At 37.6% G+C, this 26856-nt stretch overlaps 3 protein-coding genes across 6 annotated transcripts in view; all 3 read right to left on the bottom strand.

Annotated features, from left to right (window-relative positions):
- The window catches only part of rgs12a (regulator of G protein signaling 12a), a 34571-nt gene extending 25486 nt beyond the window's left edge, over positions 1 to 9085 (bottom strand). For all 3 annotated transcript variants that reach the window (XM_052562329.1, XM_052562330.1, XM_052562331.1), the window contains exons 1-3: positions 8995 to 9085; positions 6289 to 8181; positions 5048 to 5149 (exon numbers count right to left, since the gene is read on the bottom strand). In XM_052562329.1, coding sequence (XP_052418289.1) covers positions 5048 to 5149; positions 6289 to 8073 — 1887 coding nt within the window. In that variant the 5' untranslated portion in view covers positions 8074 to 8181; positions 8995 to 9085. The remainder of the gene's footprint in view (positions 1 to 5047; positions 5150 to 6288; positions 8182 to 8994) is intronic.
- Positions 9086 to 10053: 968 nt separating this feature from the next.
- Positions 10054 to 14154, bottom strand: LOC127962160 (myb/SANT-like DNA-binding domain-containing protein 1). Its single transcript, XM_052561654.1, has 3 exons — positions 13715 to 14154; positions 11299 to 11573; positions 10054 to 11220 (listed from the first exon to the last, which is right to left on the bottom strand). The coding sequence occupies exons 1-3, from the start codon at positions 13973 to 13975 to the stop codon at positions 10932 to 10934; spliced, it is 825 nt and encodes a 274-aa protein (XP_052417614.1). The 5' UTR covers positions 13976 to 14154; the 3' UTR covers positions 10054 to 10931.
- Positions 14155 to 15306: 1152 nt separating this feature from the next.
- Positions 15307 to 24832, bottom strand: LOC127962545 (E3 ubiquitin-protein ligase DTX4). Of its 2 annotated transcripts, none has more exons than XM_052562152.1 (7): positions 24624 to 24832; positions 19977 to 20038; positions 19679 to 19840; positions 19265 to 19326; positions 18797 to 19117; positions 18532 to 18621; positions 15307 to 17820 (listed from the first exon to the last, which is right to left on the bottom strand). In XM_052562152.1, exons 3-7 carry the CDS (start codon positions 19821 to 19823, stop codon positions 17593 to 17595), a joined length of 846 nt encoding a protein of 281 aa, XP_052418112.1. In that variant the 5' UTR covers positions 19824 to 19840; positions 19977 to 20038; positions 24624 to 24832; the 3' UTR covers positions 15307 to 17592. The 2 variants fall into 2 exon arrangements, with proteins under 2 accessions (XP_052418112.1, XP_052418111.1); XM_052562151.1 differs by lacking the exon at positions 24624 to 24832 and adding an exon at positions 21767 to 22372.
- Between the last annotated feature and the right edge of the window lie 2024 nt (positions 24833 to 26856).

Here is a 26856-nt window from a genome sequence, read left to right as displayed (position 1 = left end):
TAAAGTGAGTCCAATTATATTTTTTTCCCTTTGATATTATCATTATATGATATTATATGTGTAGACTTACCAATTCTCATAGAATCACAGCAATTATTAAAACTTTATAGTTATAGTTAGCATCCTCTGTGTGAATGATCCATTAAAGTAAAATCAGGTCAAAGGAAGCATTTCTGTTGAACAGAGGAATATTCACATGGCTTGTGGTTTTGGGTTACCAGACCTGGGAGCACGGGGAGGCCATGCATCTAGAGAAAGAAAACATCGCCCTTTAGCAGAACAGGTGGCCTCTGCTTAAAGAATCTGAAATGCAACTGTCAAACCACATGGAATAAGGACAAATACTGGCAAGGAAAATCATCCAAGAAGAATGAGCACCAAGTACAGACTTGCGTCAAAGGACTGGACATGTTTTGCCTCATCTGGGAGTAGATATTTGTATGTTAAGTCATAATGGTGACTTCAAAGATAACTGTCACCATCTACGTATACATAAAAAGCAAAGAAAGAACAGCAAATAATGGAATGGTATCTGTACATAGGCATTACACTATGTGTTTTGCAATGACAGCAAGGTGTGTGAAAGTGAATATACTTAGAGAAGTGTTGACAGATCGCTTAAGGCTAAATTCAACAAAGCAGTTTCTTTGTTGAAGACCAAACCAGAGGAACAAGAAGAAAGGGTCCAGTTTAGAACTCTGATGTCCTCTGATTCAAGTATGGTTTACTTAGTTTAGTGAGTATAAAGATTCCACTAAATATTTTAGGGAGTCACTCCAAACCGAACAATAGATTCCAAAGCTAGACCACATGTTTCTGTCAAAGCACAGAAAAACTTTGGACAATCAATTTCTAAAAACTTCACATTCTCACTATATGAATGAGTTTCATCCAAAACAGATGCAGCAGACACTACAGAAGGAAACTTACAGCTGAGTGAAGAGTTAAAGTTGGCTCCATTAGTAAGTATTATTAGTCCTCAGTGCTCCTGTAGACACCCAGTGTAAATAAACATGTCCATTCAGCCGAATGCTCTGAGTTCACAGGATGCAGTTGGAGTGAATGTGTCTCTTTTGAGTTCCAGCTCTGTCACTGATTTCAGCCTGTCTGAGGTTCCCTCCTCCCATCTCATTTCACTCTGCACTTTAGACATATTCTCCTCCCACTGACTCCGCTAGAAAGAAAACCCTCACTCCCTCAGACCTACTGAAAAAAGCTGTGATGTCATGTTGATTTGAAAAAGAACTCAAAAATGTTACTTAGTTTTGGACAGAGTCATTGTATCTCAGATTCAATAAGTTGATGATTTGAGTCATGTTGACTTTCTTACTGAATTATTATTACTACAGTCAAACCTGAACACAGAGAAAGCATTTTGTTACAAAAAACATTCAAATTTTATAAATTTTTTTACAAAAATGAAAGTGAATCTTTTATCAGATCTTATTTCTTGTGGGTCTGATCTGATTCAGTTTTCGGACTCGTTTTGGCTATATGGGTATAGTCATAGCAGGGATGTTCAGTTTAGTCAGTTACCGGTTGACAGACCGTTATGAAAAATGTGGCCGAATTATACAATCAGTTAAACGGTTTAAAAAGTTAGTATTTGTTAGTATTGTTAGCATTTTAAACGGGTCACAGACACTTATCCTTTCTAATTTAATAAAATTCTAATTTAAAATAATCTTGTTGGTTAACGGTTAATAATCGGTTAACAAGCGTCGGTTGTCGGTTGGGGAAAATAACCAAAATGACATCCCTAAGCCATACCAATTAATTTGAGTGTTTATAATTGTGTATGTGTGTGTGTGTGTGTGTGTGTGTGCATGTGTGTGAGTGTATATGTCTGTTTTGCACTCTTGATGTTTTAAAGTGTAGCCCCTTCTTTGCGGTCTACTTTATTTACTGCATTTTAGTTTAATTATTGCTTTTATTTTACATATTTGCTGTGTTACAGTCACACCAGTTCTAGTATGTGTATATAAGTGTGTGTGAGTGGATGGGTTGGTTTTGCACTCTTGATGTTTAGAGTTTCTCTAAGTCATTGCTGTGTAAATTTTTTGTGCATTGTTGCACATTTGTAGATTGTACACACACAAATTATCAGAATATTTGTGTTTTTGTTGATTTCCCATTCATTTCCAGTGGTCTGTCATTTTTGACCAAAGACCACAGGTGTGACTATTTTTTTACGACCACTTAGCCTTCTCGAATCATGCCCTAATTTTGTATTTGTGTTCACAATCCAAAATGCCATAAAAGTCACCAGTTTCATACCATTCGGATGAAGCTATGATTTTTACAAATTCAAAAGTGAGAGCACCATCCTCACATAAAAGAACACAAACCAGCCTTCCTTTTTCTTGTCTTTCTCAAAAACACATAAAATAACACCTAATGTCAATATTTAGCTTGCATGCTAGGAACTAGAATTGGACGTTCCCTGCTAAATGCAAAAAAAAAATATTGCAATTAGAAAAAGGAAAACCTTTATTATACAGTGAAAACAATATAATTAAATTAAATAGCGTTGCATTGGCTCATTTCAATCTAGTAAAATAAAAATTCTTTTTCTGGGGGTGTAGTTGCATGATATCAGCAGGGTAACCAATCCTTCAGTCCTTGAAGGTCTCACATGATAACAACTCTAGAAAAGGTGATCATGTCCAACTTTATGAGGGTTTTGTTTTGTAACACTGAACTACAGTTTTCATATCTGTTACTCACAGTATGGGCTACAAGTTATTTATCTGTTTTTTTGTTGACAGTTTTTGGAACAATACCGGATGGATTTTCCAAAAATAAAAATTTCTTCATCATTGATATGATACAAACCAACAGCTGTTATAAATCAGCTGTAAATCCCAATTGCTTGGGAAATAAATCTACCGCGTGCTATAAAACGATCAACGGCAACAGCATACAATTATGTTCATTAGTATTTGATCATAGTTTAGATGATAAAGTCCAAACTGGTCCATTTCCTTGTCCAGTATCCTCAATAGAATACATGCTTCCTCTGCTGCTGAATACTGGTAGAGCTCCACATACTGGGCCAGAAACACAAACTCTTTGTGTGCAGGACTCTACAACACACTTTATCAATCAGTAGTGGCAACAGCAATCTTCTGTGCAGTAGTGTGTTGGAAGCAACATCAAGACAAGAGCTGCCAAAACCCTCTAAAGCTTAATCAAGACGCCTGGCTCGGTCTGGTGCTAAGAGAGGTGCTGTCTGAGGGGTGGACGCTGCCCAAACTCTCAGCCGTCATTAAGGATGCTTCGCATTTACTCCATAAAACTATTACTGCTCATTAGAAAACGTCCGTGGTGTTCTGTGGTGTACTTCCTTCTCTGCTGATATCAGAACAGATATGAGAATTGCATCAGCCAATGAATCTGTACTCTATTAGTGTACAGAAGAGATTGCTAGAGCAAATTTACAATCTATCAGTGACTAAGATTATATTCAACAAGTGAAAAACCATTATATGGTCACTTTCAGGATTATATACATGATATTTCTACTATGTAAAAGCCTGGTTAGTAAATATAATGATGTTGAGTTTGTTGCAGCTCCTTTAGGTTAGCAAAAGAATTCTGAGTACATTACAGAAATGAGCTGTATGGCCTTTCATTAAGATGTTATCTGGCAACAAAAAACATGCTTAGACTAGGCATTTTCCAACCAAACAAGTCTCTCCATTTCTCATCCCCTCCCTCTTACTCTTGTTCTCCTGGTGAGCACCAGCATGACTGATGTTCTCATAACCACACTTTCCAGTCTGCCTGACCACCAGAGGGGCATTAGGTCCGTGAAAAAGGCTGCCTCAAGTTCCAGGAAAAGCCAAAAGGAAATCCTACTCCTCTCAGATTCCACACTTGGAGAGGTGACAAACCTTTTCCAGCTTCAAACCTCAAGAAATGTGCTGGTTAAAATCCACATGACTCCATTAGTGTGCACAAAACAATATTTAAAGGTTTGAAATGTATGCATCAATCTTAGCCTGTTGTGTACAAAGTTCTCAACCTAGCAACAGTTTTGTTTGAAGAATGCAACAAAACCAAGATTTGAAGTAACAGTCATTCCAACAGCAAAAATGGCCATAATTTGCTCAATGGTATGTTGCCTTTTTTTCAACAACAAAAAAAGCACCACAGATACACTGACTAGTGGAATATACCCAAAGATTTGGGCTATATACGATTTTTAAAAAGAAATTAATGCTTTTATTCTGCAAGGGATGCATTCAACTGATTAAAAGTGACAGTAAAGACATTATAATGTTACTATAATGTTACAAATTAAATTGATTTCGAATAGCTGCTGAAAAACATAATATACAATACAATATAATAACTGACTGGAAGATTTTCAGTGAATAGGAACTTAAAGTTAATTAAAGTTAAATTTGTTTGTCACACAAAGCTACCACATGACTTCATGAATCTGCTTTAATGGTTTTCAACCTTTTAGGAGCAACAAATATAAAAAGGAGCAGTGAAAATTCTTTTTTGTGTTTTTGAAAAGGTAGCAACATATGGGTTGAAAAGCCACAAGGAGGAATAAATAATTTATGTTTGCGGTTGAACTATTGTTTTCAATGAACACAGAAAAACTGCTGATGGTTTAAGTTGTGACTGTTCAGCCACATAAAGTCTTCTTTACATTTGGGAGAGGATACTAATGGTACCATCATTATCATGCAGAGTACCACGTGTTTCTAACAGTTTCATGGTTATCCATGTCCACTGAAAATAGAAGAACATGATTGTGCTTGAGAATAATGCAACACCACAAAGGCCACTCTGTGTTTTTAGAGCGAGAAAAGAACTGAGTTTCTCAAGTGAAAGAAGCAGGAGTTTGAATTGGATTAGAGCATAATACAATCTGACTGACCCTCCTAAACAATTAAACACACCTGTATCTCTGTTTTCATCCGTCATATGAGTCATGAGCACTGCAGCAAATCCAAAACTTACAAAAACTATGATTTAATAGTATAATGTGTATGATGTTGAAGGCAAAACAGAAACGGGTATATCTTACCTCAAGGTCATTTAGTGAATGAGCCAGACTGAGTCGTTGAGCAGGAACTGATGGCCTTCGTATAGAGGTACGTCCCCTTGTGAGTGCCCAAAATAAAGACCCCTAAGAAGACAAACATTACGTTTACAGTTTCGGTGTGTCTAACATAAGGTGGCATTTCTATATAAATAAAAAAACTAATTTAATTCCAGGTCACACTGTATAATTGTAGAATTAAAAAAAAAGAATTACTATATATTTACAATTGGCTACCATGCTCTTTTATCAGTTCTGTTACTCCTAATTTAAAACTAATTTGTAGTTCGACAGGAATTTTTCCAAACAAAAGGAACATATAACAAAACAATTTACAACTGACTACAATATTAATTAATCATTCATATTTTCAATACATTATCTCATTGATTGTAAACGGGAAATTGGGCTAACTGCATTGAAAATGCAAAATGGCTTTTTTTTCTTCAAAAATCAGATTTTTTAAATGTACTTTGATCAAATTAAATTAACACAATCTTTGATATATAAACTGCAACACCAATTACATTACAATTGGTTAAAATGTTAAATGTACATTATTAAATTAAATGTTTACTTTGATTTATACATTTTAGATACGGTTTGCATCTAAAAAAAAAAAAAAACTTTTCAATACATAATTGATTTAGGCTTCCAAATTAAATCTGAAGGGCGAGACATGTCAGAGGGAGACAGATGCCTAGCGATAAATTATCAGTGAAAGGAAGGAAATAATAATATTCTTCTGTTCCCTTACATGGCTGACAAATTGTTGCTAGGTGACTCTCGACATTGTTAATAAAGCTAAAGCTGATCCATCCAGCTTAATCATATTGAACTGCACTAATCAACCCAATAGCTCCATCTGCTGTGCCTGTTACTTGCAGTGCCATCTGTTCCTTGGCTCATTGTATTAAGCCCTTTAACTTAGCATAGTGGCAAACTGGCAATAAACCTTCCATAAGACTGACTGCAGGGCAGACAGCAAAGACAAAGCAAAGATTGTCTCATTTGATTCATAAAACAATAGTGGACAAGCTGTAAACCCCCCAAAGTAATATTATATGGTGAATTATTATTACTCATACATAAGGTTAATTACATTATTTTGCTAACCATCAAAAAATTCCTTAGCAACTGCATTGTTGAATGTAGACCAAGGATTTATAGTGTAGTATTACAACAAATTCAGATACCAAGTCATCAGAAATTAGTTTTATTCTGACCTTATTTTCCCCATCCTTATGCTTGGCTGCACTACTGAAGAACCTGGAGTTCAGCTCAAGCTGTGGAGTGAAGTTCATTTTCTGAGGATGTCTGAAATCTTCTAGTGGTTTGTATCGGAGAGTCGGGATTTGTTCCATAGCTGGAGGAAGGATGCTACTTTTACTTGTGGGCCCATCGCTGTCCCTTTCCACCAAGCATTCAATGCTGTTGGGACGAGGCTTCTGCCAGCGAGCCTTTAAGCCAGTGGAAGGTCTGCGCTGACTGGTTCTCGGTTTAGGTGGCAAGTTAGATTGCATACTAAGAGAAAGAGGAGTAAAAGCTGAACTGTCTGCTTTGGCTGAGAGACCTACTTGAGCAGCTCCTGCTAGCGGTTCGGACAGAAGGCACCTGCACTCCGGTTTGAGAAATGCGCTGTTTCTGTGCTGTGAGTAATATGGTGGTGGGTTGGAAATGTTTGGAGGCGTGAAGCTCCACTGGCCACTGAGACTGTCTTTATCCTCCGGCGAAGCATTTCCGATCCCGCTGTCACTGCCACTGCCATTGTTACGTGCGCTTTGTGGTTCTTCTTCAGGATTCTCGCTGTCAAGTTTCAGTCTCAGTTTTTCAACGTAGTCCCCCATGTCAGAATAGAGGACAGACACAAAGTGAGAAATCGAGTGTGGAGTTTGAGGAAACTCCAAACAGCCTTGGGTGTCTGGATCCGGAGTGCAGGGAATCCCAAAATGCCCTATGATGCTTTGGTGCTCCTTGTGTTCATAAAGCTCCGGATCTACGAAAAACACATGACACAATGTCTTCAGGGTGCTTGTCTGCATCCCAGCATGAATAGTTTTGGTGGTATCAACCGAGACAAGGCCAAAGAACCTGCTGTCCTCCGTGCAAATGACACAGAGCGCCAGGTTCTCTGCTGGGTAAGATGCAAGAACGACATCACGGTCATCACAAAGCTGAACGCTGTTGCATTTGACCCTCATGATGACCAGCGAATGGGTCTTCTGCTCAATGCCAATCTGACTAATGCATTCACGGATGGCTTGCAATGCCTTCTCCTCAGATTGTGATGTTACAAGCTCCAGTTCCATGGAGTTGATGTATCCCACAATCATTGCAATGTTCAGGATGCTGGGGTCAGATGCAAAGTCATTCTGACTCTGAAGGTCTGAAAACACAGAATCCTCACTTACGACTCGAGACGTCTCATCCTGTGAAAGACTATTTGACCCACGCTGTTGTAACCAATAAGACATATCTGGTTCAGACAAAGGTCTTTGTTTTTTCTGCTTCTCTTGATGGGCTGTCATGGTGCCCTGATCAGAGATCTCAAAGACAGTATCAAAACTTCCAACCAACTGAAGCATCGGCTCCCTTATGTCCATACTGTTGGGGAAAGGATCCTTTTTTCCTGGATTGAGCCACAGCATTTTACTCTTACTCTGACAACCCAGCTCCTCGTCACTGGAGCAGGAGGCAATGGGTGACCTGTCACCTGATGTGACCAGCAAACACAGTGATCGTGATGACGCACCAATCAGCTTCACCACAACTTCATGCGACGCCTCAGACACATCTGTATCGTTCACACGCAAGATGAGGTCCCCAGGCCGCAGTCCAACACTGTACGCTGGACTCCCTTTTATTATTCCCTGCAGGACACAAGGTGTTTGCCCAGCAATGGTGAACCCGTAGCCAGCTCTACCACGCTCCATCTCCACCCTGCGCATCGCCTGGCTGGGGGCGCGGTCCGAATAACTCATAGTCGACTCAGCTGACTTCAGAACTCTCATTTTGGTGCTGGAACTCTCAATTATAGTATTTTGTACTGGTATAGAAGTTTCGTTCAGATACAGTTCCAACCATGAACAATCATCTTGCTGCACTGCTAAGGATCAAACCTGAGGGGAGTAAAGAGAATAAGGTTATACTATGGCATTTAAATAGATATTACAAAGGCAAATATATGTCAAGTCAAGTGAACTTTATTTCTATAACATTTAATGCAATAGAGATCGTGTCGAAGCAGTTTCACAGAGATAAACTGAAAAGCAGCTCTGTTTTAATACGTGAGATGATAATACAGATCTAAACCTTGACCACACACACACACACACACACACACACACACAAACATACCTATATTTGTTTTGATAAATTGTTTCACCTGGAGGGAAACAATTTTTCAACCTAATCCATATTTTATTCTTTGTATCATTTGAGTTCATTTTTACATAAAGACAAATGCATCACACTGATGAAAAGGCTTTGAACACACACACACACACACACAAACATATATATATGTTTATATATATTTATATATATTATGTTATTATACAAACATTTTTAAAACATAGTATTTTATAAATATCTATACGAATCGTATCTTGTATTTTTAAAAATCCACAACGCAGAACTAAATGGAGAAAAAAAAACTTCAAAAAGGTAGCTCAAATTGTGAAATAAGGATAAATTAAACTGTTTTTTTACCCCATTTCTTAAAAAAAAAATTTTTTAATTATAAACGTGAATCTTTTTTTAAGAAAAGAAAACAGATACAAAACTATCCGTTTGCTCTGTGAGGTCTCGTGTCACGACAAACACTTTTCATTCACAGTATACGTTACGTAAACAAACATACCTTGCAGACGGACTTCTGTCACTTAAAGTCCACGTATTTATTAACAACAAATGTATACATCGTCGCTTACCTGCACTTTCTTCGTTTCTGCACTTTCTTCGTTTATTTCGGAACTCCCTTCGCGCGACGGACTTAAACCACTGCCATTCACTATTGTTGCGAATACAAAGCGTCATTCTCTTGTCGCTATGGCACCGTAACGTTTGCAAACTGATATCAGCGTTCTCATTGGTCGACAGACGTGTCAATCATGTTCAATATTCAAATATATACGGCGCTCTCATTGGCGGATGGAAAAACCTTGCTGTTTTTACTTTAATGTTTACTATATACTGATAGTACTGCACGAGACTGAGTGCACTTAATAGTTGACGATTATTTCGATAGTATGAATTAACGTACATGTATTAAATAGCATTCACTGACACATTAAGTATTTAAAACAGCAGCAGCTACTACATGTGAACCATGGCAAGACTACAAATGGCTTCTTAAAGTTGCATTCAGATGATCTTATTTTTCTGAAATACAGCAATGTGATATATATATATATATATATATATATATATATATATATATATATATATATATATATATATATATATATATATATATATATATAATATATATATAATAACTATAGCTGAAAATATAAGTTTACAGTTGCAGTTCATTTTTTTACATTCATGACGCCACACCCAGGTCAGTGAGCACTAACGTCTTTCTTCTTATCAACAAACAAACCATTTCATGAGGCCCTGAGGGGCCATTTCATCACAGACAAAAGAAGAGAGGTGATGAAATGCATAGTTGTACACCGTTTGTTGCTATTAATTACCATGTGCACAATTTAAGACACAGCAGAAAGGATTAACTATCTTGCCTGCTCATTAAGAAGAATTAAAGAGCATGTGGTGGTGCATTAACCATGATAATGTTTGGGTGCAAGTCAGGTTCAATCTATCTGGCAACTTTTGGGAGTCTTTAAGGTTAAGTGACAAATGAGGATAGTCTGATATAATAAAAAGGAGATTAGAAAAAAAATCTAGTTTTAAAAACACATGCCAAACTATCCTCAATCCTTAAAAATTTACTCTTTCTTTATGTAAAAATAAGTTAGTAGGCTGTATGCAATACTATTTTGAGTTAGTCACTCACTTTTATTTGACAGACAATTGATTCCAATACTTTTTAAAATATTTATTTGTTTTCCCCCCTCAAGAATTTAAACTTTTTAATGACACTTTTTTTCTTTTTTACAGTCTTTGGACAGTTTGACCACCTAGACATTTTTCACACCTCACAAAAATATGTAAATTATGTTTAATCAGAAAAGGGGTGAATTATACTAATTTTATGCAAATGTCATTTTTTCTTCTTCTATCTGTGTATAATTTAATATATAAGCTAAATATGAGTGTCAGCATATAAACTGCTACTAAAACAACTGCATTTCGTAACATTTAGTAACATGTTACATTTTGCTATGCTATAACACTGTAACGCTGAACTGTAATGCTACTAACTAAACAAAAATGTGTCCTCTGCCATTTCGAATCCATGTCAGCCTAATTCTGTTTACATTATCAGCAACCATTTGGTGTTAGCTGTCTGACCTGAACTACTGACCTTCTGGAGTTTTCTTGAACACCTTTCTGAAATCTTTTAGATGCCAGTCAACCATGACTGACATTACATTGTCTAACACAGCAATTAGAAATCAAATAAATCTGATTCCATAAAAAAACACATTTTGTGTCACATAACAATCACCATTTAACTTATGAGGACAGAGTTTTGAATCAGATAAATAGTGATTTTTTCAATTGTTTTTTTGCTTAGGATAGCTTACACCTGTCAACATTTTTGAATAACATATTTATTGTAGAAGACTGAACAGTGTCTAAAATGAACATCTAACTAGTTGGTTATATACTTAGATAGCATATAGCAACGCTTCCTCTGCAAACACAAAAAAGGTCCATATCCCGTATCCCGAGGTCACTGTCACTCAGTTGTAGGTGTTCCTAAACTCTTTGAGACTGGTGGGTTAGGCCAAGAAGGGGCAGATGGAGCAGGAATCATCTTCTCCAGGAGGTTCATCATTCGCTCCTGAAGCTGGAGGCTCTGCACCTGCAGGAAGTTCTGCTGATGCATAACTCGGCGAACTTCATGACATGCCTCCTCAACGGCGCGGCTTATCCTGCGTTGCTCCTGCAGCATTGCATCCAGGACACGCAGCTTCTTTCGTCGCAGTGACACGTGTGTAAGCCTCCGCCTTTTACGCGGCTGTGACCTGCAGAAGACAGCATTGCATTTTTAATTCCACATTTATGAAACTGAAACAGATCTGTGATCAGATCGAACATGTTACCTAGTCTCAAAAGAACTCTCAGAGTTCTCTGTTAGGCCTTCCTCCTCATCGTTGATTTCCCTCTCCTCTGAGGAGCCCGTGTACTCGGGTAGAAACCCACTCGGTGGAGCCGACTGGGGCACAGAAGTCTCGAGCTGAGAAGTGGAGGGGCCAGACGTCGAGAGGTTCGGTGGGCTCATATGGGCATGGTCTGGTACCTTTGACAAGATCCTCTCAATAGATTTGTAGTACGGCCAGTCAGGTGTAGCATTGCTTTCATTTGCTGTGTACTTCAGCTTCCTGTTAAAAAAGATACTGTTAAAGTACTACTTTTGTAAAGTACTACATATTGTTGTAGTGTTAAATGAGTTTAAACTCTGTAAGGTCCACTGTTGTGATGTTACAACATCAGTTTTAGCTTGACTAAAATAGAGCTGCTCGTGTCTCTCTCTCTTTCTCTTAGACAACATTTACACAACTAGGGCCTATTGGTTATCCTTGCAATGCTATTGGATGCTAGATTAAAAAAAATAGGCCATAAACTCAAACAACCAACAAACTTCCCATGAAACACATCATCTTGTTTTAATGGACAAATCTACATTTAAGTAAAATGCCAAAAAATAGTTTTCTGTATGTGATAAGTAATGTGTCTAGATCATGTAGATAATTAGGAATTGTTGAATGCATTGATCACTTTAGATTTTGAGCTTGTTATGTCAATGATGTCATTTTACAAGACTGGGTTAATAGGGTAGCTAAATTTGCCTGTGCACCTTGCCCATTACATGGATTAACTGTGCTTCTCACTTGCTGCATTTGAAAAAAAAAATACTAATAGAAACATGCTGTTTTTGATCATTCAGGATTTCTAAATGTCTTTTTTGTTACCATTTTTAGATTCATCAAGATTTTATGATAACTAAATAAGTTCAAGTGGAAGAATAAATTATCTATTTGAAAATTGTAAAGTATATGTGTAGCATTTGTATCTTGTCAGTTATAAAATGTCCTGTTTTTTTTTTCTAGGTGTTGCTTGTTTGCCCTAATATCTGCTTGCTGCATGAGGGACAGGTGATAATTCTCTGGAATGTGGGAGGTATCAGTGCTATTAGCATGATAACTGAAGGACACAATAAGCTATCAGACAGCATTGTGTGAATTCTGTGAAATGTGTGAATTCTTTAAAAGGTGTAAGTATATAAGGGTTCATTTGCACTGATTTTTAGCCTGGAAATACTCATTGTTTTTAGAAATATGGGTGCCATTTCCATTTTAGTCTTATCATATGTGTATCATTTCACAGATACAATGCAATGAAAATTCTGATGGAATTTAACTACTTTTAAAAGCTGTAGTTGTAAACATTTATCTATAGTTGTTTAGTTTATTACAGTAGCTGAAAGCAGCACAAAAAGACATAAATCGCACATATGCAGCGGTCAAAATTAATGTTAATAAAATTAAAAATATATAAATTATTTATGAGAGTGCTTCATAAGGAGCCTACAAAATAAACCACTAAAACGTGTAGAATCGTAGTATTACTACGTCATATTACCCCCCCCCCCCCCCATTTGTGTTTATTGCAATGTGACAAAGTGATTTTGATTTGATTCACGTTTTTTAATGTTGTCTTTGTTCTCTGTGTTTTGCGTATTCGGGGTCTTTGTTTGTTTCTAGCCTACTTGAGTTCGATATCTTGACATTGTCAAACTGGCACGCTGTTTTGTTTCAGCATGTTTTGACTGCATTGCAGTCCTCCAAGCGCTTCTCCATTACATTGTTTTCTCAAACCGAAAGCATGCATACTTCGCTTGTTGCAGACACTGCGCCTGACGTAAATTTCGTCATCAGCACAGCCCGCTACTGCCTGTCCTGATTTTGGATTTTCAGCGTACACTTCTGCGCGAATAACAGCGCACATGCAATTCGCACGCAACGCAAGTAGGCGGTGCGCATGCGTAGATCGCATGTATCCGAGCTTACAGCGATCGCGGTACGCTTTGAAAGACTTGCGCGCTCAAGTGTGCGCAAACTACGCGAAACGAAGAAAACGAAGTGTACCTGGGCATTTATCTTCATTTTATATACTTAAAGTTTACAAAATAGTAGGAGTAGACACTTGTGCAGCGATAAACAGATTATTTATATGATCTTTGGCCAGACAGACAGACAAATATAGATAGATAGATATTTATTTTGTAAATTCCGTACCATAAATATATCAAAACTTAACTATTGATTGGTCATATGCACTGGCAATAACTTTATTTGGACAGTTTTAATGGCAATATTCTCAATATTTTTTATTTTATTATTTTTTTCACCCTCAGATTACAAATTTTTGACTTTTTATTTAATACTTTATACTAAATAGCCTATAAACTGCATAATTTATCATACACCTTCATATATTTGTCATATTAGTATTTACTTGCCTGAATTGGAAAGTCATGTTGGTAATCTTCATCTTGATTTCTTCCCTGTGTCGTTGTTCGCCGGTTAATTCATAAAGTTGCTTAGCCATCGTCTCGTAGATCTTCGCGTTGCGCTTAGCCTTCTTTAGCTCTGTCACATACTCTTCCCAAATGTACACAAGAGCTTTCATCTCAGAATCCGTCCAGTTACGAGCCCTCCTGTGCTTCTCGTTGGAGCCTGGCACTGTGTAACTGAAGCAGAGGTCCTCAGAGGCCATTTTAAGAACAGATTATGGACCTTTCGCTCGGGTTTATGATTTAAGCTTGGTTCTTTCTCAGTGCAGTCTGTTTTCCTGGCCTTACTTTGCTTTCTCAAGCATGTGCTTGTGTGTGCAAGAGACAGGCCTCTGCTGCCCTTCCCCCCATGCTTAGTTAAGAGGCCTCAAAATGGAATCTGGAGGGCTGGAGCAATCGCTTTAAAAGCTTTTAAAGGGGGAAGTTCGTCAGCATGATGTCAAGTTACCCTGGCAACAGCCCGTTAAGGCCCTCCTCTTCTAGCCAAACCCTTCCCCTTCTCCTCTACTCTTTTGTCTCTGTCAGTCTGCAGCAAAAAGCTTTTAGCTGAAAGCCAACAAAGTGGGTCGGGCAGGCAGAAAATCTGCATGTGAAATACGAGTCCTCTGGGGACTGAGAGCGGCAGAGTGTGCTGTTTCCTAGACAACCCGTCTCTCTCCAGACCACTTAGTCCTAGTGTTTATGAGCTTAAAAGCTTTTAATAGAGAAGGGGCTAGAGGGACATTGCAGAGAAAGTGCATTTGCACTTGAAATAACTACAGGAAAATTGAGAAAGAAAATGAGATTGTTTTGGTGTCAGATCCAAAAATGAGCAGTCAGGTTGATTTGGTATTAAACTCGGTCTAAAAAGGGTTTGGAATCACGCACGTTAATTTTGCAGGCATGTTGTGGGCACAAAACTTGTTTAGGTTAGCGTGATTACCCCTCTGGGCCTGAGACCTTTTTTACCACAGTACATTTGCCCTCAAACACTTCCTCGACTCTGACCGCACCCGAGTGTTTCAGATTACTAGATCTTCTAGCCCAGCGACAGGGGGTCTCGGACAGGACATTGGGGGGTAGTGATTTGGGGGGCAGGGTTATCTTTTGACAGCTTCCCAGCTGAGATGACACACGGTGCATGGGCTTCTTTATGGCTAACTCAGTGTTAACCGCATTATGTACTTCGCCCATCTGTCTAGACGCATCACCTTCACATCAACTTCACTCTGTTAAAAGACATTTGGAGACATTCCAGACTGACATGAGCACAGATATACATTATGGGGAAGGACAGCTTGGCTTCATTATAATAACACCACATTACAGCAATTAATATATCAATTAATATATTTCAAAAAATCTATCTATCTATCTATCTATCTATCTATCTATCTATCTATCTATCTATCTATGTCTGTCTGTCTATCTATCTATCTATGGTGGAGAAAGATTTTCATCAAACCATATCTAAATATATATATATATATATATATATATATATATGTATAGATAGATACACACACACACACATACATACATAAATGCAGCCATACATATTTTAAGATTTATTGAATTTGTTCAGGGTAATGTAACACGTTTAAGATAAAAGCATTAATTAACAAGCTGGATCATCTGCCTGTAGAGGAAATGCCCTGGTCTTAGCGGGGACCAGATGGTCTGTTCATTTTGTCATGATAAAATTTTAATTCAGAGAGAGAGAGCAAGAGAGAGAGAGCGGTCCATCATATTGCCATCTTGACAGTCTAGTGCTGATTTTGGGCCATTTTGAGAATATTTAGCTATAAAATGTCTGTCTACCAGCAGCCTCGTCAAGTAATAATGCTTTTTTTTTCTGGCACATTTTGTGAAACTATTATGGAAAATAATTGTTTGATATTTACATAATGGTGCATACTAAAATGCTCTCATTAAATTGTGTTATATATTAGTATTTGTATCACTTATAGGTCATAGAGTGAGCGTGGATCCTGTCTTTTGATTATTTTAGTTGAACATCGCCCCCTACTGAGTCACATATTTAGTGCCTGACTGACATAGTATACTATGCAAAAAAGACCACATTTCTTGTACTTGAGAGAAAAAAAAAAAAAGAATTAAGTTGAGAAGAAAATGATTCCAAACCAGCATTTCCTTTACTCTCTCTTTTTTTTTTTGAGTGCCTTTAATATTTATTCAGTATTCCAGCAGCTATGTAATATGCAAGAGTTGTTTTGTACATTTTCTATTATACAGGAACATTAGTTCTCCTAGCGCCGTTCTCGGTCTTCACAGTTTTCATCCTGGCAGCGGTGCCATTTTCACTGCTGTTTCCATAGTAACTATCATGAGGAATTTGGCTGGACAATAAATCAAATCATACAAGTGCAATAAAAGAAATGAAAAACTTCACAGTGGAGAAAAAAAACCTAATAGCTTATAAGAAAAAGTTCAATCAATTAAAAGTATATTATAAAAAAAAAAAAAATCATACAAGAAAAAGAAATACTCAGTTACTTCCACAACATGCTTCTGGATGCAGGGGGGAAATAATTGTGTACATAAAACACATACATACAGCACATCAACTATAAATGTAAGCTTACACATTTGCATGTACATACATGCAGTCCTTTCATCAACAGCTTTGTAAACAGGTCCACCAAAGACCTACCGAGAACCGACCAGAAAGGCAACCGGAGATAGTTTGTCCACAGGATACAACTTCAACAGACTTAACAGGGTAGGTTAGTAGCTCTTCATAACCATTTAAAAGGCCCACGCCTTCAGCTTTGGAGAATCTAAACCTTGATGGTTCCTAAACTGGTGATAAAAACCCACACTATAATTGAGCTTGGCTCAGTTTGTGCACAGGCCCTGTTTGTAATTCTTCGCTCTCCGACGGCAAATCCAATCACAAAGAAATGAGTTTTACATTAAATTTGTGCATTGTCCATCTGTTGGCTGCCAATCTCACCTTGGCTCAACATCTCTCTAATACTGATCAACAAAGCAGTTTGCACTGAATGTCTCTTTCAGTCCCCGGACAGAGATTGGTTTCCGACCCAAAATCAAAGACAACGCAGGTTTCTCATTTCAGCATTATAAAATAATGTAAGATACAATAAAATAAGTACAAAGAGAAGTGGTTAATGTAAATACTGCAAACATTTCGAAAACTATGTTGTCAAATAAATACCATGGTTATTACTGGAATGTATAATGTTAACAAGTGCCACTAAGAGGCAGTAAACTTTCCTGTTCCAGCATCTAAAGCTGCAACTGGAGCTTCAAAGTTAGCAACAAGTAGCGGCCTCGGTTACACCAAGACGTAATCGCCTCTGTGCCAAATGATACAACTACATGCACAGAAGTACCTTTGTTTTGAGTACCCTTCACAGAACTACAATACATTAAATGGTTGAACAGACACCGGCAGTTTGGTTTTTAGTCTATGTCTGCAGCCCACAAGCCACAAAATTGCACCGTACCAAATCTAGTTTCTGTGGGGAGGATGCCATCAGAAATGTTCAAAAACACAATGGCTCCACCACAATATCACGCACAGTGCAATGTTGTTTGTAAATGACAGCTCTTCCAGCTGGCCGTCCCACTTCTGACAGGCTCCTACCATTTCATTAGCAGTAGGAGGGCTAATATCACTGAAAAAATGGAGCGATGATGACTTAGAAACCTTTAAACTTAGTGTTTTTTTGATTATGAAAGTGTCTCAGGTATTGTGAGAAACAAGAGCTGGGAATTGAATTCAGATTTGGCAACACTAACACACACACACACACACAAAAAAAAACATTCAGTCTTTGTTGTCCGACTTGAATTTTCAGTCCCTCAGACACTCTTCTTCAGTGATGCCTTGCGCCCTCAGCTCTTCCAAGACATTGTCAAGGTGACCGGAGTCTGGGTAACCGTGTCCGGTCAGGTTGGAGCCAAACTCGGTCTTGTGATGCACCTCGTTCCAAATGACCGTATCGGTCTCGCCCGTGGTGCTGGATGTGCCCACTGAGAAGATCAGCCGGCGGTCCCAAGCAACCAGCAACAGCTTCAACACCTAACAGAGCAGGAATTGTTTAGAATGAAAGCTGAAGAACCTCAAATGTTGAAGTTGGAGGGTGTAAATTTAGAAGAGGAGTAAGTCATGGTATTGTAAGGCCTATACCTTGCATCCAACACTGTAAAATAACTATTAAAGTTATTAAGGTTTTATAATACTATAAATAATAAGCATCTCTCTTTGATGTTCCAAACTTGTATGATTTTCGTTCTTCCGTTGAACATAAAAAAAGATATTTTGAATAATATGGGTAACCAAACAGTTTCTGATAGCCAATGACCTCCATTGTATGGAGAAAAATCAATGGCTACCAGCAACCAATATTTTTCAAAACATATTTTGTGTTTAACAGATGAAAGAAGTGCATACAGGTTGACAGACTTAAAATATTTTTGGGTGCACTATCCCTATACTACAGTAGTCAACATTTGAAGTGGATCAAAAAAAAGTTCAAAGTTGTCTTAAGACAAGGACGGGTTGTTTTGGTTTTAGGACAACTTTGATGTAATCTTTTGATCTACTTCAAATGTTGACTTCTGTATATAGTCTATATATAGTTTAGGGATTTTTAGAACCTTTAGGTTTTTTTTAAGAACCTTAAACCTGATAAAACTAGTAAACAAGTAAATAAAAAAAGTTTTCCAAGGACACTCAGGGACCCTGTAAGAGGATGAATGAGATTGTGTTTGAGAAGGTCTGGAGACTCACCAGACGGCCTTTCTCACTGTCAGGGAGGTAGCAGTGCCTTGGAAATCCACGGGCTGTGAAGGGCTTCCCGGGGTTGGGATGCTCTGGACCCTAAAACAATCATAGACAGAGCAGTTTAGACCTACATTATAGTTATGTGATGTATGCATGCCTTTATATAACACTGCGGCAGCTCAACATATGATGCAGGTGGCAAAATGCCAATGTAAATGAATGCTCTGGGCTAATCATTGGTTTTAAACGAGCTTTATATTAAGAGTCTTACCTGAATGCCAGGGGGTATGTTGTAAATAATCCGGATGGTTTTGGAGTCAGGGTGTCCAGGAAGGGAGTGAGGAATGACGTGGTATTCCATCTTTCCTGGTGGTTGGTTGCCGGTTTTAACACCGTAGATGGTCTTGCAGGTGGGACACTGAAGGCTGCCATCTTTGTTACCATTGTTGTACATGGCCACCAGGCACTGCAGGTGGTACTGATGCCCACACTGACACAGACGACCCACTGACTCTGCCCGAGAAATGCCACCGACACCTGGGCCTTTATAACCAGATGGGCCACAGAGAGACTCCATACAGATTGTACAATCCTACAAAAATTCAAATTAATAGATTCAAAATATTGAATCAAGTTGAATGAATCTACTTAAAGATAATATATTAATATAATTATTTTAATAAAAAAAGTATTATATTTTAATTAAAAAAAAAAGGAAATATGAATTAAGTATGTTTACCTCCTCGGGTGGGTTGCGGACTTTCTGGAGATATCTTCTAACAACTTCTTCTGAAGTTCTACCTGCACAAAAGAAAACAAAAAGTTCAATCAAATAAGGATTTTGAGACATAATCTGTCACAAAGATGTGATGTGATATATAAAATATAAATATTTTATTTGTTTTCTATATATTGTTTATACATACACTAATGGTTTAAAGTTTGAAATAAAGAAAGACATCTCTTATGCTTACTAAGACTGCATGTATTCGATTAAAAGTACATATAATATATGATGATATAATATAATATATTATACAATAAATAATAATAATTTAATAATTATGAATTATAATTCACAATATTAATACAATGTTTTCATTTTTATTTATTTTTTTACAGTAATTTGCATTAAACTGTCTTTGCTCCTTGCCTTTGCGAGCTTGCTTCTTTGTAGTTTTCCGGCAGCAGTGGCCGAGGCCTGGTACAGGTTTGATGTCGCTCTTGCTGACAGGTGGGGGGTGGAGCACAAGTTTGGGTGGGCGGGTCAAGCAGACCGGGAGTCCAGCAGCGCTCATAAGAATCCCAGTGATACCTAACCAAAGAGAAGAGACAATCATATTTATCAATTTTTAGGTCCGGTGTCTTTACTTAAAAAAAATTATCCTAAATCTTACTATATTTAATCTTCACAGTCAATATTTATAACTTATTTGCCTATTATTTCTCACCTGCCAAAGCTGGATGGACAGGGCTGGATCCATTTAAGTTCTTCACCGGGACGGTGGGGACACTATAAAGGTATAAACAAAGAAATAAGACATGAAACACATGCTTCCACTACGCAAGCAACCACTCACCAATCAGAAACAACCACACACACCTCAACGGTCTTATCGATAATCATAATCTGGATCTAAACAGAAATAACCATGTTGTTGTCACAGCTACACCTGCATCCTAATCACCCACATCCTGACCTGCAGACATGCCGAGTCACGCTGTGGTATGTAAACCAGGTCACATCTTCGGTCAAACCCGCAGTTGCAACTAACAAAACTGGCAATGAGTCAGCAGACAACATCAGTGTGTGCTGCATATCAAAACCTCACATGACCGGACAACCCGTTGTCCATATGAGGGATGTAAACTAATGTAAAATTGTTCTCATGTTAAACTTAATAACCACACCAAATGACAATAACCACTCACTGATAAATGACACCGTATTCTACAGTGAAATTTGTTTTGTAGACTTTTCAACACCTTATAATTAAGGGTTGGTTTGGCTGTTAAAACTATTAAAGAACTATTAGCTTATCAGATATCAAATGAACAAGACTAGAGCCCAACCGATGTGTTTTTTTTTTTTTTTGGGGGGGGGGGGGGGTATTATGAAGTAAAAAAAATAAAAAATAAATAAATAAAAAAGGCCGATATCGATATATATCCCCCGATATTCTTTGTGTATGTTATAGTACAGCACAGTCAAAAGTGTCCAAGCATTTGACTGCTACAATATGTAGAATACAGTACAGACAAACACATTTTTTGCAATGATCACTCAAATGTGGTGATCATACAAATATAATGACGTGAAAGAGATATGTAATTGAGGCAGGGGAACTTTATTATCCAAAATTAGTCTGACAACAGTACACTGTACAGTAAAGTTTATTCAACTTTAATTCAATTAAATTCCATTCAACTTCATTCCATTGAAGTTTACTTCGGAAGTTCACTTCGGAACATTAATTCACGGATTCGCAATACTGTCTTCACGCAGACGAAACTTACTAGAGAAGTCTGACATAATAAACTCTGTAAATAAATAATGTAAATAGACGTCTCGCGCACTTTAATGTTTTCTGAATCTATGCATATGCTCCCTTGGAACTGGAATTATGGCGGAATTTCATTTGAAGTCCACTTTGCAGGGCACTTACGGTTGAATAAGACAACTGAATGCAGCTGCCTGAACAAGAGACCTCCTCACTTTGAATGTGTTGACTGGTGAACTATCTCGTGAACGTGGCAGTGGATCTCAACCAAATTCAGGGGATCCCATCAGCTCGAGCAGCCCGCGAACGACCACCCTCCTTGCGTTGGTAGCTCCTGGGATCACTAGATTGGTTGGCCCAGGACCGCAAATTTAACCACCCGCAACTCCTATCTATTTGTGTACAAAAGGATTCCTTGAGTTGAAGGGATCCCCTGAATGTGGTGCTGATCCGCCATGCGGTTACAAAGATATGGACGTTCAAATTTCCAATGATTTTCCATAGACTTGCAGACTCGTTTTCCAGTCGCTAGTACCAAACAATTGAGTGCACTCTGCTGGCCAATCTACGTAATTTCAGCATTTCAAACATTTTATCTGCATTATGTGTAAAAAAATAAAATAATAATCATATCAGCAGCATATTTGCCTATACCGATATATCGGCAAAAGGCTCATATCAGCAAAACGATATATCGGTCTCGTTCTAAACAAGAGAAAAACATTTCCAAAGATACTCACTGTTTGACCTTGATAACAGTCATGTCTCAACTATTCCGATGTTCTCCAAAGAAAAAATTTAGTCTTAATAGGAAAAACTCAAAAGTAATGTTTGGATTCTGCCTTGTGTTCTGCTCTCAAACTTCTTCAGATAATGTTTGGCAGCCTCTGTAGTCAGATTGATTTGATTCCCCCACTAGAGAGCCAGGAATCAATGTAGTGTTGTTCACAATTATCCCCTGTCTCTTTCTGTGAGTTGTTCTTCTGCTGGATGAGGATATCTTGCCTTGCTCTGTCAGCCCTCGCTCTTATAGTGCTAATCCTCGAGTTTCCATCTGTTGACGAGCAGCTAGGAAAGCAGGTGATCCACGTCACAGAGACCGGGATTACCTCTCAACGTCACACATTGACACACCGCCATTAGGTTCCATCACACAGGCACATAGTGCAAGATAGTTGCTTACACACACACACACATCCATACCATACCATGTGTTCGTCCTGCACGCGTTCAAACTTTTTGGTCATATATGGGCATAAACAGACACTGACTATATTGGCACAGACACAATGATATTTATGAATGAATCCCACAAAATCTGTTAAAAACATGCTGGGGGTTTAATTTCACTTCAAAAGAAATAAATCAGAAATTACATTATTAAAAATATATATACTGTAAATTAAAAAACATGTTACATCTGTCTGTCTGTCTCCAGCTTCAGATATTTCATCTTAAAATATATTCAAACAGAAACTTTAAATTATAATATTTCACAATGACATGTTCTTTTGCTGAGTTTTTGATCAAATGTGAAAATCATGCAACTGTGAAAAATGAGTCCAATTGTGACCTTTGCAGAAACACACACACACACACACACACACACAGACTTATATATATATAAATACACACACAAACATTCATATACCTATTTAAATATGTATATGTAAAAATAGTTTACATAAAAAAAATAAAATAAAAAATAATAATTTTCTTTTAAAAATAATGAAAAATAAACATCCAAAAATAACAAATATTAACACATTATAATAACAAATTATATTCACTTTATGAGTTTATAATTAGAATAGCCATTGAAACTTCAAGCAAAGCATCGGCATGCTTTAAAATAATGACAATTTGTATTAATGCTATTCTAAAATATGCCCTGGGCTTTTTAGTATATAATCACAAAGACCACTGGGGAATAACCGTCTAATCCTGTGATGAGGGAAAATCAAATGTTTATCACTGTGCTAAAGTTTATCTTTATGAAGCTGATAACGCAATGAGGAGAAACCATGAGGTCATAATCTTCATTAACCCTTACTACGGTCATGAACGGATGTGCTGTTAGTCCTCACAGCGGTCAGAAGAGTCTTCCAGAAAACATGTGTGATTGCAGAAGTGTGTTTAAGGGTTATACAAGCTGTGGGAATGTATGTCACATAAAGTGCAGTGAAACACAGAGACACAGATCAGTGTGCCAACATCAACTAATGCGTTCACAGCAAGGTGCGAAGGTGCCACCATCAAGATGAAAAATGAGTAGAGGAGGGAGAACGAGGAGTTGACACGGATGTGCTGGGTGGGGGGGTGAAAGGAGGCCACCGGAAAATCTTCAGTCACGTTTGCTGCTGGCTAATCTAGCCGTATTAACACTGAACCCATATGGCTGCAGGCATAAGCACAACTCACCCAATCAAACCACGGCCAGATGTAGTCATTTACTAACGAACATCAAGACAGCAATGAAGGAGGGGAAAGGAGCAGGTGCAGAAGGCAGGAGGGAGGAGGCAGGGAATCTCTAACGTCAAGGGGTTTTGCTAGATTGATGAAAAAAAACTCACTGACATGACCCTCGACTTTGATCCGGTCACAATCCTTTTTACTTTTTAGCTTGTTTGAAGGAGGCACTGTCAAATGAATCCCATTTGCCAGCACTTTTGTTTCTGTTATAGGCAGACTGTGATTTATTTCTGTGAGCTTCACATTTGATCAAATTACTGTAGGATCAGATGGTAATACCATGGTATTTTTTATTTAAATCGTGATGGTGAAATGGGTTGGGAATATCTTCACCGAGGCTGGATTTATTTGATCAAAGATACAGTAAAACTGTCTTATAGTGGACATTGTTCTCATTTAAAATAAGCATTTTCTATTTGAATATATTTCTCTCTTTCTTCATCATTACTCTAGTCTTCAGTGTCACATGATCCTTCAGAAAACATTATAAAATGCTGATTTCTGATTATTATAAATGTTAAAAACAGTTGTGCTGCTTAAAATGTTGGTGGAAACCATTTTTCAGGATTTATTTAATGCATAGAATGTCCAAAAGAAAATTATCTAAAATAGGAATGCTTTTTTATCAATTTAACAAATATTTCCTGAGTAAAAGTATTTTAAAAACATTGTTCACCTTAAACTTCCGAAAAGTAGTGTACCACATTATGTGCAAGGCACTTCAAAAAATACCATAGAGGCCATATGCACAAAAGCAACATTTACAGAAAAAACACAATTTTAAAGCTCTCTCTTTCTCTCTCTCTCACACACACACACACACACACACTATCCAATTTTTTTTAACCATCAAACAATCCAACTGAGTCCGAACAAATCACACAGGCCTCTCATTATTTATTACATCAGCAAAATCGTGTTGCTCACTGGCCTATTTGTAAACCTAATATGAAAATAAGAGGGATTCTGTTCCGAAAAAGGCAGGTTTTTGTGTATTTTGTGTATCTTCTGTAACGATAATTCAAGCCAGTAGCATGACAGTAATGCTTAACTCTACTACTAATGTGCAAAACAAAGAGAATGAACGTACAATCAACAGTTGTTTACTGTCCATTACAAGTGTACCTGGAAAAGATCAGGGAGGTTTAAAGGTGAAGGCTCATATTAGAGAAAGAGATTTCGTCAGGCTCAATTACCGTCCAGCAACAGATGTCTTATGAGAGCCCTGCTTTCACGCCACAGACCGAAACCCACCTCAAGAAACCAAGCATGACTGAAAGAAGAAGTGAAAACACTGCTCAAGGGGATAATCACAGCGTGCGGCACAAAAAAGAAGCCATGGTCAAGTGGTGGCAGAAACGCAAGTGAAACAGAATTAAAAAAAGAACAAAATGTGCAGTCATTGTCATAAACAACAAATCATTTTGCCATCAGCAAAACATCTGTAAACTGACTAGCTAAAAAAAAAAAAAAAATCACACTTGTCCTAGACTTTACTTTACTTGGTAACATGAAAAACATAGCTTTAAAATAGCTGGTTTTAAGATCTAGAAGTGCAATATAATCCAGACATTTCTCAGACTGTCCAGACATAGAGAGTTTTCTTTCTGGCGCCCTCTAGTGGATTAAATGTGTAAACACTTGTGGCCTGTTGAGGAATGTTCAGGGTTCTGCATCTGTGACACAACAAAATGATCTCTTCTGTAATAACTACATAAGTACAGTGAGGCAATAACATTTAGGAGGGTTCAGGTCAAGGACGTCTGTAAGCTATTAGCTTTCACATTCAATTTTGAGGGAGTGTATAGCTGGCAAACAAAAATGTACCATGGTAGTAAGTTATTTTATGAGACTAGCTTCACGTATGCTTTATATTTGTGCATTTATTCCGGTCCTGTGACTCTGTAGGTGCATTACTTTAAAGATGATTTTTGTTTGCATGCACAAACAGATCAAATAAATAGCACAGATGCTGAAAGGAACCTTGGCTTGGAACATTTTTTTTTATGTATCAGCACAAGAAATGATTGCACCTGGTCTATCAACACTCATTAAGTTATATGATAAATGTATATACACACAACAGGTCCACAGGCAAAATTGTTTCTATTTTGCATACATCTATCAGCATGCATATGTGAATGCATAAACTGAAGTGAAAAATACTGAATTCCAGAAGTAGAATTTGGTTTATCTGCTTTCACTTCAATGGCAGAAGCACCACATTAACCTAAAAATGGTGCACAATCTGAAATGTTCCTGATATTTCTGAAAAATTTTCAAAAGGTTGGGGTGGGAAATATTATTCAATGTTTTTCAAAAGTATCTTATGCTCACTAACGCTGCATTTATTAGATGCATTTATTTAATACAGCAAACATGAAAAATGTTAAAATATTTTAAATTGCAATTAATGACTGTGATGCAAAGCTGAACTTCAATGCTCAAATAATATTTCTTCTTATCAATGCTGACAACAGGATTCTTTGATAGAATCACAAAAACAGCATTTAATTGAAATCTATATTTTTTTGTATCAATGTTAAAGTTTTTATTCTCACTTTTGAGCAACTGCTTAATAACACATTTATGATTCAGCATGCTTGTACAAATCTAAACCTCTTCCTGTGACTTCTCAGTATGCCAGAGCAAGGCTGAATATGTTGTTTGTTGGCTCACTTCACTTTTCATGGCTCATTCCTCATCTGAGTCAGATGCCACTACGCATATACTTTAACCAGCGCTCCTCTAGTGTCTGAGACAGACGTTTGTGTCTATAGGACAGCGTCTGAGTCTCACACACACACACACACACACACTTAAAACAAACACTTGCTCAATCGAGCAACTATTCCCAAACCTCCTTCACACAGACTACCGAATCCCTCCCCCCTTAACTGCATTGAGTTGCAAATACAAATCCCAAGCTGCCGACTGCCAACAAAGGTTGGCTTGGATACACACTCAGCGCACACACACTCTCCAAAACACTCACACAATGGAGCTAAAGGGGCCCCCAGGAATGAATGGAGCCTGGGAACAGAGAGAACAGGCAGAAAGAAGGGGGAGAGTAAATAACGAAACTCGTGGTGGACTCCCATCGACCAGTCGTGTCTAGAAAGCTCTTCTCTTTCATTCTCACATGGAACCCACAGACCACACAGCTTTTCAAGTGATGCTATATAATGTGACATACAGTATCGTTCCAATGTTGTTGTTTTTTTATGAAGAAATTAATACTTTTAATCAGTAAGGATACATTAAATGGATCAAAAGTGACAGCAAAGACATTTATAATGTTACAAATGATTTCAACATGTTTGTCTTTTTGAATTGCTTGTTTTCTTCCTAATTTGTA

The sequence above is a fragment of the Carassius gibelio genome, chromosome B7, assembly GCF_023724105.1.
Source record: "Carassius gibelio isolate Cgi1373 ecotype wild population from Czech Republic chromosome B7, carGib1.2-hapl.c, whole genome shotgun sequence".
NCBI classification, from domain to species: domain Eukaryota; kingdom Metazoa; phylum Chordata; class Actinopteri; order Cypriniformes; family Cyprinidae; genus Carassius; species Carassius gibelio.
The sequence above is the reverse complement of the archived record's forward strand: the minus strand, read 5'-3'. Positions and strand labels throughout refer to the sequence as shown.

What these genes read in the sequence shown, in the direction of transcription:
- LOC127962160 (XM_052561654.1), bottom strand. Translation starts at nt 13,975, where the DNA reads ATGGCCTCTGAGGACCTCTGCTTCAGTTACACAGTGCCAGGCTCCAAC. An exon ending in TGACTTTCCAATTCAGGCAA is followed by an intron (nt 11,574 to 13,714) that starts GTAAATACTAAT and finishes TTTAACAGGAAG; the next exon opens with CTGAAGTACACAGCAAATGA. An exon ending in GAGAGTTCTTTTGAGACTAG is followed by an intron (nt 11,221 to 11,298) that starts GTAACATGTTCG and finishes TGTCTTCTGCAG; the next exon opens with GTCACAGCCGCGTAAAAGGC.
- LOC127962545 (XM_052562151.1), bottom strand. Translation starts at nt 21,789, where the DNA reads ATGACTGTTATCAAGGTCAAACA. An exon ending in ACTGTTATCAAGGTCAAACA is followed by an intron (nt 20,039 to 21,766) that starts GTGAGTATCTTT and finishes ATACCTTTATAG; the next exon opens with TGTCCCCACCGTCCCGGTGA. An exon ending in TGTCCATCCAGCTTTGGCAG is followed by an intron (nt 19,841 to 19,976) that starts GTGAGAAATAAT and finishes CTCTTTGGTTAG; the next exon opens with GTATCACTGGGATTCTTATG.